Source organism: Podarcis melisellensis (assembly GCF_964234715.1).
Source record: "Podarcis melisellensis genome assembly, chromosome: 13".
Taxonomy (NCBI): domain Eukaryota; kingdom Metazoa; phylum Chordata; class Lepidosauria; order Squamata; family Lacertidae; genus Podarcis; species Podarcis melisellensis.
In genome coordinates, this window is record NC_138545.1 from 50,206,789 (window position 1) to 50,219,410 (window position 12,622).

General features: G+C 52.1%; 1 protein-coding gene across 1 annotated transcript in view; it reads right to left on the reverse strand.

Annotated features, from left to right (window-relative positions):
* Nucleotides 1-4,072: 4,072 nt before the first annotated feature.
* LOC309354162 (uncharacterized protein) overlaps nt 4,073-12,622 on the reverse strand; it is a gene marked incomplete at its 5' end in the record, with an annotated part of 35,801 nt that continues 27,251 nt past the window's right edge. The window contains 4 exons of the mRNA XM_081884129.1: nt 4,073-4,208; nt 4,947-5,023; nt 5,122-5,428; nt 8,145-8,212. Coding sequence (XP_081740255.1) covers nt 4,158-4,208; nt 4,947-5,023; nt 5,122-5,428; nt 8,145-8,212 — 503 coding nt within the window. The 3' untranslated portion in view covers nt 4,073-4,157. The remainder of the gene's footprint in view (nt 4,209-4,946; nt 5,024-5,121; nt 5,429-8,144; nt 8,213-12,622) is intronic.

Below are 12,622 nucleotides of genomic sequence, written 5' to 3' on the forward strand. Positions count from 1 at the left end.
AACGATGTTGGATAGAAATTAAGTGGTTTCCAGCTGTAATGCTTTAAGAGAATATGAAAAAAAGGTTATAAACAGGTAAAAATCTAAGGGTAAGGATTTGCTGAACCAACAATTCGAAGTGGAATACAAAAAAGGGAGGTATGAGGAGGTCCATTTAAAGTAGTAAATGGAAAATCTGTGTGTTTTTAATTATTTTTATTTTGTATTTTTGTTATTTTACTTTTTTTCATTTTTATTGTGATACTTTAAAAAATCTTAATAAATATTCTATATGGCCAGGTGCGTTTTGACTCAACTGTTTAACTGACTCCTCTTAACAGATTCTCTCACTCTCTCACATCAAACTAGCCCAACCCACAGACTTATCCTCCCTCTCCCTTCTCTAACTCCAGACTGACTTCTTAACAACTCTAACTCTAACTCCTCCCCTTGGGTTCCCATTGGTTAATCATTTTACACTTAGTTAACTCTTTCCTTATGACCCAGTATGATGTCACACACCTGGGAGGGCAAATGCCACACCCCGTGACTTCAAAGGTGAGATGTTTCCGCAGCCTTAGAGTTCAGAGAATAGAGGCATGGAAAGGCCATATGGTTCAATCTTGTACCCAACCAGATATTCACAGTGGTAAATATAATGTAGGGATCACAGCTGAGGACCTGCCAAGCTGTCAACAGCTGTGGACAAGTCAAGCCAGTGAGCCAAGTCACAGGCACCAGTGATGGATGACTCCAATAATAATAATAATAATAATAATAATAATAATAATAATAATAATAATAATTCTATGCCACTCATCTCCCCCCTGGGCCCCGGAGCTCCTCCTACCTTCACCGTTCCTTCTCATGATCACTGATGGGCACACTTGTCTCTGTAAGTCCCTCACCATCATCTGACAGGCATCCTTCTTGCAGGCCACTGTAAGGCTTGCATGCAAATCAGCACTTTGTGACATCAGCTGGCAAACAGGGGCCAGGCTGCTGGGTTGTCAGGCAGCTGAATTAAGAACAATAAAATCGGGTGGGGGTTCAAAGTGTGCTGGGATGAGGCCACCATGGGTCAGGAGAGAGGGTGCTGTTGGGGTGTGTGGTTATTCCTTCCCTTGTTCTGCATCTTGCTCCCCCGCCCCTTCCTTTAGGTGCTTGGTGGAATCATAGTATGGTAGATTTGGGAGGGATCCCAAGGTTCATCTAGTCCAACCCCCGACAATGCCAGGATCCTGCCCACTGCCAGCCCTGGCTGGGCTCCAAACTCTGACCCTCTTCTTACCAGCTAGATGCACAGACCCCTTGCAATTTCTCCTGGGGTGGAGAAAGGGGAGAGAGAAAGGGGAGAGATGATTTGCTCTTTGTCCCTCAGGACATGGATATGAGAGCCACACCATGCAGTCCTCTCAATATCTCAAGGGCCGTCACAGGGAGGAGGGAGGAAGCTTGTTTTCTCCTGCTCCAGAGGCCCTCAGGACCTGAAGCCATGGATTCAAGTTACAAGAAAGGAGGTTCTGACTCAACTTCAGGAGGAACCTTCTGACAGCAAGAGCTGCTTGACAGTGGGGGAAAATCCCTCAGGAGGCAGTAGACTCTCCTTCCTTGAAGGTTTTTGAGCAGAGGTGGGATGGCCATCTGCCATGGATGCTTTAGCTGAGATTCCTGCATTGCAGGGGGTTGGTCTAGATGACCCTTGGGTTCCTCCCAACTCTACAATTCTATGATCCTATGATTAAAATATCCAATGAAGCACATGACATCCCCCCAATGATCCTGGGCACTGCGGCTTTCCTCTCACAGAACTACAATTCCCAGAACCCCTGACAAACTACAATTCCCAGAATCGTTCAGGGGAAGACACCTGCTTTTTAGAACAGGGAGAACCTGCTGCACACTTCCCCCAATTTCCTAGGAACCAGGAATGAGAAGCTCAGGTGCTTCTAACGGGATGACTTGTCAGAGCAGGTCCTCCCCTCTCTTTACTGAGCGATGGCAAGAGTCCATGGGGTTCCAGGCTCTCACCTTCAGAGAATTAAGGCATAGTGGACACTGTCATACCTTTAAGAAATACAGTTTATTCACCTGTTTACACCTTCAGTTTGCATGGAGTCCAGATCTTACAGCAAAGTCCTTCCAAGAGGGACTTGTCCTTCAAACAGGGCAGCCAGCCTTCCCAAGTTGGATTCCAGACTCTTCCTCCTCCTCCCCTTCCTCAAAGCCTCAGTTTTCCTCACCACACACTATTATCCTGGCCCCCTTTCACATCCCCAGTCTATGTTCACACCACAGAGCTAGGGAGAAGGACTTCTCTTGCATTTCCAGTTAGGCTCTCCTTGGCATTGAATTGTTTCTTAAAGGCCGCCACTTGGCCAGGCCTTCTGCATAGGCTAGCCCAGGAATTCCTCTGCAGCTTGTATTTCTCACTTCACATCCCAGATGATCCCAAATTCATACCATTTATTAATTTCTAGGGTTTGCGATGTCCCCCTCAAATCTATAACAATATTGTGTAATTGAGGAATTCCCAAGGGAATGTCAAGCAGGGAGGGAGGGGGGAAGAGAGAGAGTGGAATTCTGGGGGAGAGTGATGATTGGAGGAGGCTTTGAAAGGGAGTTTGAATGTTGGAGGGGAGGCAGTTGAGAGTCGGTTGAGAGCGATGGGTTCTTGAAGGGGGCACTTGATGAGGGACCCGAAGCTGGGCAGGTCAGCTATTCAGCTTAGGATCAATAGTCCAGTCGCCATCGCCCGGGGTGTTTGGCCATTCCCTGACAAGAGAAGAGGGGCTCTGCCAGCTGCCCAGGAACAGAATTTCCCCTATTTTGGGGGGGGGGCACAGAGCTAAGGCTTGGCTTGTATTCCTAATGCCCAGATGCCTCACACCACCCCCTCCAGTTACCTGGAAAGCTGCTTTACAGACCTGGGCTATACCTGATTATTGTCTTGCAAAGCAACTTAAGAATGTAATACTGGTGGTCAGTGAAAGAGGTTTAAAGACTTCTCAAGGCAAATCTAAAAGAAATTAGTAGAAACAATTGGGAAAAGCTGGCTTGCGAGCGCTTCAATTGGAGAACAGCCTTTACAGAAGGTGTCAAGAACTTTGAAGACACTCAAACTCAGGACGAAAGAGAGAAATGAGCTAAGAGGAAGGCATGTTCGGAAAATCCTCACCATGAATGACTCACGCCAGGGAACTGTGGAAGGACATGTGGACCCAGAATTGGCCATTATGGACTCACTGTTAAGATTGTGTTCATGGAGGACAATCTTACTTGGCTACGTGCGATCGCGAAAAAAGAAGATGATAGAAATTGGGGGCCTTGTCTGCTGGAGATGGAGACCATTCTCTTGACGCGCAGCCCTGTGGAGGAAGAAAGACTTGGTATCCTCCTGGCAGGCGTGGGGAATGGATGCCCAATGCCCCTGCCCTGACATTGCTCCCCAAGAAAGCTTTGCCCACCAACTTCAAGACAAGAGCATCTCCTTTCTGCTCTCATGCGGGAAGGTTCTTCTCTCATTCTCTGTTGACACTGGACTTGGAGGGTGTTCTCCCAGCCCCATGCAAATCTTTCCTTCCTCTTTCCTGTTCATTTTATGGGAGGCTTTGGCAGCAGACACAGCGGTGCAGACAGAGGATCCTGGAAGAAAGAAGGCATCTTTGAAGCAGGAGAGAACTCAACGCTATGGGCTGCTTTGAGGGAAGAATCGCTGGACTTGTGAATGGGTTGTCACAGGCCATGAGAGGCACCAAAAGAGCATCTCTGGCTGCATGGCTTTAAAACAGGATGAGGCGACTGAATGGAGGAGAGGGTGGTCAAAGGCTACCAGTCGTGATGGAAATACTTCAGGATAGCCTTTGGAGGGGCATTTCCTCCTACCTGATCTTATAAGCTCCTCCCACTTGGCCTCCGTATGGGCGTCTGGGCTCTGTCCCAGCTGGCCTAGCACAGAAGCAGCAGCCAAAGTCTCTTCCCTCTCAGAAATAACTCTAGATGTGATTTTAAGTGGAGGAAACTGGCTGCCGCTTCTGCGCCAAACCGAGCTGGGAAGGAGCCATGCCCATACGGAGAAGGGGCAGTGGGGATGTCAGCCGGGAACCGCCAGGATGTTGTCTGGTTCTTCATCCCGGGAACCGGAGCTGGAGCCTCATCCCTATAGGCCTGGCCCTGTTTTATTTGTGGGGGGCCTTCAGCAGCAGCCACAGTGGTGCACAAGCGAGATCCTGCAAGAAAGAAGGAATCTTTGAGGCAGGGGAGACCTGGATGCTACGCGCTGCTTCGAGGGAAGAATCCCTGAACATGTCAATGGTCTGTCACAGACCAAACGCCAGGGACGGTGCTTCCAAAAGCTGTTGCAGGAAGTCCCAGGTGGGCAGAGGGCTCTTGGGCTTGAATCCTGTTTGTAGCCAGCGGGGTACCGAAGGGGGGCAGGGGGGCAGGCTGCCCAGGGTGCCATCCTGAACAGGGGTGACATTTCGGCACCACTTCCCCGACCACGACCCCCAAACCCACAAATCGCGAGCGGCAAAGCATAGATCAGATAAAGCAATAAAATCACGCCTAGCCAGTGCACCACTCAGGAGAATCATGCTTAGGCAGGGTTCTATGCAGAAAGACAGTCCTTTAGGTTGCTCGAGGGTGAAGGACATGCTCTTTGCACAGGCTCAGAGGGCCCCTGGTGAGTTTTGGGTTTCCAAGCATAAAGACTCCCCACAAAAAGGTGGAGGAGACCTGAGCGGAGTGTCTTGCCTTCTGCACACCGACAAAAGGCAGCTTGGATGCAGGAAATGTCACGTGCCACGCCCCCCTCTATCCAGGTGCCAGAGCCCCTACCTCCGCCACTGTTTGTGACTTTCCCACTGGTGGCCCCTGGGAGAAGAGGAGGCTGGACCAGGCGGCTGATCCTGCAGGCCCTCCTTATGTGTTTCCTAAGGCCCCCCTCCTCCCCCCTGTCCCATGACCTCAGGGGCGAGAGGCCGTCGTCTGGGCTCCAGTCCCTCACGAAATGCGACAGTTCCACGGCTGAACTTCTCCCTCGCTGCAAAACAAACAGAGACATCAGCAGGCGCCTGGCTCCCAGCCACGCTGTATGGGGCAGCAGGGTGGGGAACCTGGGAAGGGGGCATTTCCTCCTACCTGATCTTATTAGCTGCCCCACCCTGAACTCCTCCGTACGGGCGTCTGGGATCCGTCCCGGCCGGCCTGGTACAGAGGCAGCAGCCCAAGTCTCCCCCGGCTCTAGAATAACTCTAGAGGTGTTGTTGATGGGGGAAAACCTTGGCTGCTGCTTCTGCGCCAAGTAGGACCGGGAAGGAGCCATGCCCGCATGGGGAACGGACAGAGGGGGAGGCAGGCGAGGGTCAGGGGCTGGGAACCGCCACGATGGTCTCTCATTCTTCATCCCGGGAGCAGGCGCTGGAGCCTCATCCCTGGAGGTGTGGTCCTGTGGAGGAAGCAGGACATCATATGAGAATGGGCCTCTGGTGGGCCAAAAACTATGGAAGGACCCCTTTGTTCCCTCTGCCCCCCACAAAAGAACCCCCACAAAAAGGTGGAGGAGACCTGAGCGGAGTGTCTTGCCTTCTGCACCCCAACAAAAGGCAGCTTGGATGCAGGAAATGTCACGTGCCACGCCCCCCTCTATCAAGGTGCCAGAGCCCCTACCTCCGCCACTGTTTGTGACTTTCCCACTGGTGGCCCCTGGGAGAAGAGGAGGCTGGACCAGGCGGGCCCTTGGCCTGATCCTGCAGGCCCTCCTTGTGTGTTTCCTAAGCCCCCCCTCCCCCCTGTCCCATGACCTCAGGGGCGAGAGGCCGTGGTCTGGGCTCCAATCGCTCCCGGAATGCTACGGTTCGACGGCTGAACTTCTCCCTCGCTGCAAAGGAAACAGAGACACCAGCAGGTGCCTGGCTCCCAGCCACGCTAGCCCCCATCTGGGGCAGGAGAGTGGGGAACCTGGGAAGGGGCATTTCCTCCTACCTGATCTTAGAAGGGCTCCCCACTTCTCCTCCGTACGGGCGTCCAACCGGCCTAGCACAGAAGCAACAGCCAAAGTCTCCTCCCTCTCAGAAATCACCCGAGAAGCTGTTTTAATGGGAGGAAACTTTGGCTGCTGCTTCTGCGCCAAACCGGGCCGGGATGGAGCCATGCCCGTACGGAGGAGGGGCAGTGGGGATGCGCTGCGAGGGACGTCAGCCGGGAACTGTCGGGATGTCATCCGGTTCTTCATCCCAGGAGCCGGATCTGGAGCCTCTTCCCTGGAGGCGCGGCCCTGTGGAGGAAGAGGGACATCACATGAGAATGGAAGCCACAGGTGGGAGAGTGTTTCTAGGACTCCCAAAACATGTTTCCCAAGGATCTCTTCATTCCTTCTGCCCTCGTACCTGATGTTCACCACGTCTCTCCAGGGATTTGGCCAGAACAAAATACGTGTTGGGGAAAGGCTCCCTCGCTGCAAAGAAAACAGAAACATGAGCAGGCGCCTGGCTGCCTGCCATGCTAGCCCCAATCTGGGGCATGAGGGTGGGGGACATGGGAAGGGGCATTTCCTCCTACCTGATCTTATCAGGGCTCCCCACTTCTCTTCCATGTCCCCCTCCCCTTTGTCCATTTGAGCCCTGCGGTACAGTAGCCTCTTAGGACCTGGGAGACAGAAAGGAAAATACACGTGACCCCTGGCTGCCAATGATCGCTGCTTCTGCCTGGGCATATAATGGCCCGACTCTGGCTTGGAAGGAGGGGGTTGAGGGGCTGGGGCGAGACAGGCCTGCTCCCCCCCCCAACTCCAGCACTCAATTGGCATTTCCCCCTACCTGAATTCTGAGCCTTTCCACACTTTGCCTCCCTACGGAGGTCTTTGTCCTTCCCTCTGTCCCAGTACCTCTGGGGTGAGAGGCCTTTGTCTGGGCTCCAGTCCCTCCCGTGATGCAGTGGCTCCCAGCCTGAACCTTCTCCTCGCTGCAAAACAAACGGAGACATCAGCAGGCACCTGGCTCCCAGCCACGCTAACCCCTGTATGGGGCAGGAGGGGGGGCCTGGGAAGGGGGCATTTCCTCCTACCTGATCTTATTAGCTGCCCCACCCTGAACTCCGTACGGGCGTCTGGGATCCGTCCCGGCCGGCCTGGCACAGAGGCAGCAGCCCAAGTCTCCCCCGGCTCCAGAATAACTCTTGAGGTGTTCTTGATGGGGGGAAACCTTGGCTCATCCTTCTGCGCCAAGTAGGGCCGGGAAGGAGCCATGCCTGCACGGAGAACGGATGGAGGGTGAGGCAGGCGAGGGTCAGGAGCCAGGAACCGCCATGATGGTCTCTTGTTCTTCATCCCGGGAGCAGGCGCTGGAGCCTCATCCCTGGCGGTGTGGTCCTGTGGAGGAAGCAGGAAGCATCTGATGAGAAGGGGCTGGGGTGGATGAAAAACTACTGCCCCATTTTTGATGCCCCCCCAAAAGAAGTTCCACAAGGACCCCTTCCTTCTGTCCCAGTACCTGATGTTCACCACGTCCCTCCAGGGATTTCGCCAGTACGAAGTAAACGTTGGGGAAAGGCTCCCTCCCTGCACAGAATCAGCAAGCACCTGGATCCCAGATGATAGCACCAGTCTGGCGCATGAGGGAGGGGGGACACAGGAGGGAAGCATTCCTAAAATATGGGGCACTCAGTTGGCATTTCCACTTACCTGAAGAGGGAGCCTTTCCCCCTCGTTCTGGCGGGCCTCTCGCCTGAGGAAGAAACAAGCTGTTATTCTGATTGCTTGGAGGAGGAGCCATGCCCGCACGGGGAACGGATGGAGGGTGAGGCAGGCGAGGGTCAGGGGCCGGAAACCACCGCGATGGTCTGTTGTGATGGTCTATTGTTCTTCGTCCCGGGAGCTGGCGCTGGAGCCTCATCCCTGGAGGCGTGGCCCTGTGGAGGAAGCAGGAAGCATCTGATGAGAAGGGGCTGGGGCGGATGAAAAACTACTGCCCCTTTTTGATGACCCCCCCCAAAAGAAGTTCCACAAGGACCGCCACGATGGTCTCTCATTCTTCATCCCGGGAGCAGGCGCTGGAGCCTCATCTCTGGAGGTGTGGCCCTGTGGAGGAAGCAGGACATCACATGAGAATGGGCTGTTGTGGGCCAAAAACTATGGAAGGACCCCTTTGTTCCCTCTGCCCCAGTACCTGAGGGACGTCACATCTCTCCAGGGATTTGACCAGAACAAAGTATATGTTGGTGAAAACCTCCCTCGCTGCAAAGAAAATGGAGACATCAGCAGGCTCCTAGCTCCCAGCCACACAAGCCCAGTCTGGGGCTGTGGGGGGGGGGACCTGGGAAGGGGCATTTCCTCCTACCTGATCTTATCAGGGCTCCCCACTTCTCCTCCATACGGGCGTCCAACCAGCCTAGCACAGAAGCAGCAGCCAAAGTCTCCTCCCTCTCAGGAATAACCCGAGAAGCTGTTTTAATGGGAGGAAACTTTGGCTGCTGCTTCTGCGCCAAACAGGGCCGGGAAGGAGTCATGTCCGCACAGAGAAGGGGCAGTGGGGAAGAGGTGCGAGGGACGTCAGCCGGGAACTGCTGGGATGTTCTCTCGCCCTTCATCCCGGGAGCTGGAGCTGGAGCCTCAACCCCTGGAGCCTGGCCCTGTGGAGGAAGCAAGATACAGTATATCAGCCAAAGCCCACTAGAGACCTTTCCCTTGAAACCATGGGCTGTGTACCCACCATATCTTTGGGGCTCAACCCCACTTCCCCTTGGGTCATGTGCCCACAAACTCAGGTGTGTTAACAGATTTGCTCTTTGCTAGACCCCCCAGCCTGGTTTGCAAAAGTCAGCCTGTTGTGCAGCCTGTACTTTCATTGATATCAAAAATCTACCTTTTGTGTATTTCTGGGGTTTGGGGGGGGGGTCCTCCGGCAAATGTGTAACACTATTTTGCCTGCACAGTTTTTAATGCCACTATTGATGTGAACCGATGCATGATTATAAAGTAAATAAAGCTTATTTTTAAAGTTCCCATGTTGTTGATGCCTTATTCTTAAGTGGGGCAAAGGGAGGGAAGGCAGCTAGCTTCATGGCTGGACTTGCTCAAAAGAAGGTTTTGTAGCCTGATTCCTATCCTTTTAAGTTTGTCAAGGATGGAATTTTAAAACTCTGTTTTTAAAGAAACAGGTGGCAACCCTTCTTCAGGTATATAGGACCCACAGTGTGAAATTGTGCTCACAAACGTACTGGGAGCCACCGTAGACCCTTTAGGACGTGTGTTCTGTGGTCCTGCCACCTGCTCCCACCCCCCAGTCTAGCTGTCGCTACATCTGCTGGCTCCTCTCAGATATGCCTGAGCCAATCTGATCTGAGGGGAATCCCTTCCTGTCCTCCAATATGTGGGATAACCCCTTGGGTCTTCTGTTAGAGCTTCATCAGGACCAAACCCCACCTCCCAAGCATCCCCCTTGAAGGCAAGGCACAATCCTGGGACACTCAACACCCAATGGTTTTTCCATTTCCAAGGCACGGTATCTGAGCTCCTCCATCTTCCTGGTTCCTCCTCATGACTGAGTTCCTAGGACTCCACGGATCTCTGCTAATGGGAGCTGTTCCCAGAGCCCCTAACAAACTACAGTTCCCAGGATCATTGGGGGGGGGGGAAGACATCTGCTTTTTAGAACATGCGCTTCAGGTTACAGACTCCACTAACCCAGAAACTGTATCTCGGGTTTAGAATTTTGCTTCAGGATGAGAACAGAACAGAAATTGCATGGTGGCTGCGCAGCGGCAGCGGGAGGCCCCTGAAACTGTTCTTAACCTGAGGTACCACTTTAGCTAAGTGGTACCTCAGGTTAAGAACAGTTTCAGGTTAAGAATGGAGCTCCAGAACGAATTAAGTCCTTAACCCAAGGTACCACTGCACTACTACTACTACTACTCTGAGGTAGATAAATCCCCTTCCTGTGTTTCTGTTTGGGAGGGGCTATAGCTCAGTGGCAGAGCATCTTCTGGGCACCTAGAAGGGCCTTGATTCAACTCCCTGCTTGGCTTCAGGTGTGGGGATGAGAAGGCGCAGCTTGCAGGTTCAATCCCCTTCTGGGACAGCTGCATCTTCCTGCATTGCAGGGGGTTGGACTAGATGATCCTCAAGGTCCCGTCCTGCTCTGTGATTCTATGAGTCTAAGGATGCAAGAAGTATTGTCACTCCCGCTGTGCTAATCCAACAGAGGCACACAGAGAGACAGATTGAAGCTCGGCCATGGAGGGTTCAGTCGCCAGAGGTGAATATGCAGGAAAGCGCCTGGCCCTGTGCCTGGCAGAAGACCTCACCCACTGGGCTGCATAGTCAGCTGCCTCAGGAGTCAGATCCCTGGTCCCGGGAGCTCCAGACTGCCTTCCTCTGGCCTGGCTGGCAGCAGCTCACCTGGGGATCAGATCAGAGCTCCCCAAGCCTCACCTGGAGATGCTGACCCTGTGGGCGTCCAGAGGCACTGAGCTATGGCCTACAAAGGCCCCTGGGTGGCTCCATCCTTGGTCTATCTAGCCCAGGCTGGGAGCTACTGCTACCTGCCACCCTTTGGAGAACCTTGGCCAGGCAGTTGACAGCTGGGATGAGGAACCCAAGGCCCACAACCTGATTCCATGAATCCTAGAGATGACACAGAGAGAGGCAGAGACTGTCTCTTGTGGGGAGGGGACTCTGCAGTCTTGCAGTGCAGCAAACACGGCCCACTTTGCCTTGTCCCACGATCAGCTGCAGCTCTAAATATACCATATTTTCTTGTGGGGATTAGAAATTTGTCTTTTCAATTTTTTTATTTAAGAAATTTAAGATTAGAGCAAGGCAGGCTGTTTCAAAATCGTAACATGCCTGCTAGGTGGTGGTGCTCCAAAAACATCCCAAAGTGCGTGACCCACGACCAGCTGCAGCTCCAAATTTACCATATTTTCCCATTGGAACCAGAAATTTGTCTTTTCAAATCTTTCCTTCCTCTTACCTGTTCTTTTCTCAAGGGAAGCTTGGGCAGCAGCAGTTTCCCCAAGATTCTTTTAAGTCAGATTCCTCCACTTGAAACAAAAACAAAAACCAACTTGCGGTTTTATTCTACGGTGTTCTAAGCAGCACTTGCAGTATTGCCATAATGTCAAGGGTGTGAATGTACTTAGGGGGAAGCCTCGTAACAACTACACACACACACACACACACACACACACACACACACACCCCTCTCTGATTTGACAAGCTCTATTGTGAAGGCGACAGTTCCTGCATTTCGGGGGAACTCCAGCCATTGGGGAGAGGCATGCCTTAGGCCAGTGTTTCCCAACCTTGGGTCTCCAGCTGCTGTTGGACTACAATTCCCATCATCCCTGACCATTGGTCTTGCTAGCAAGGGATGATGGGAGTTGTAGTCCAAAAACAGCTGGAGACCCAAGGTAGGGAAACACTGCCTTAGGCCACCACCTCATAGGGAACATAACAACTATGGTCCTCCTTTAACAAGTGGCTCCTTGGTGGAGCATCTCCTTTGGAGACAGAAGGGCCCAAATTCAATCCGGATAAGGCTGGGAGATGCTGGTGCCTGAAATCCTGCAGAGCCCTGCCGGCATAGACCATACACCAAACAAGGTGTGGACCCACGGTCAGTATAATAAGGCAGTTTCCCCTACCAGCCTGCTGGCAAAATGCCCCTTTGTCTGCATCTCTTGCCTCTGGTGTGGGTGAATGAGGCAACTCCCGGTGGGCTGGATTTGGTTCTGGCGCCTCCAACCACCAACCCAGAAGACAAAAAGCATTTTTACCCCCTTACAAGGAAGTATAGGAGGCCTAGAGGGGCCAATAGTGCACATTTGATTAACCAGTCATGTTGCTCCTCTTTTTCTTGTTGGCCGAGACCCAACTGTGACCTTGCTAATGGCACTGCGCCGTCTTTTAAGATTTGCTGGACTTCGAAAATCCAAAAGAGGTTTCCCACCTGCTCGTTGACTTTGTACACACCGAGCGAAATGAGCAAGGCGACTGAAGGACTCACTTTTTTCTCTTCTGTGCTCCCCCCCCCCGAACAACCTTTCTTGTACATTTTTTTAAATATCGTTCAAGCCAAATCGCTCTTTATGTTTATGTTTGCAAAGCTGTATGATGTTTTAATGTGCTGTAATACATTATGTTATTCATATATCGTTACTGGTGAAAACATTTGTATCAGTGAGACAGTTTGTAAATGGTAATCAGTGCTACAACTTTGCAAGTTCTCTCTCCCCCATCACCACCCCTCAAAATCCCAAGCTCCACAAAAATGGGCCCAAATGGCCTCATCCCAATGGAAAACTGAAGCCTCTTGTCAGTTTAAAGACAATGGGGTGATGGATGTTGTTCCGGGACTTGGTGGCGGAGTATGAAAAATCTATGGCAGCAACCAGATAAAGGGATTTCTCTGATTATCATGCTACTTGCATATCGCACCGTGTTTGCATTATCTTCCTTCCTAATGGTTTCAACACCATTGCTGCTGTTTTTGGTACCACAGAACTCAAACTGTGTTTAGATTATTTCAGTGAGGCCGAAACTAGAAGTGACATTGAATTTGTTTTTGCATTTTACAGGCGCCATTTTTGCAAAACCACAAATAGCAGCTGGGTGGGTGGGTGAGAACAGCTTAACCCTTTGATG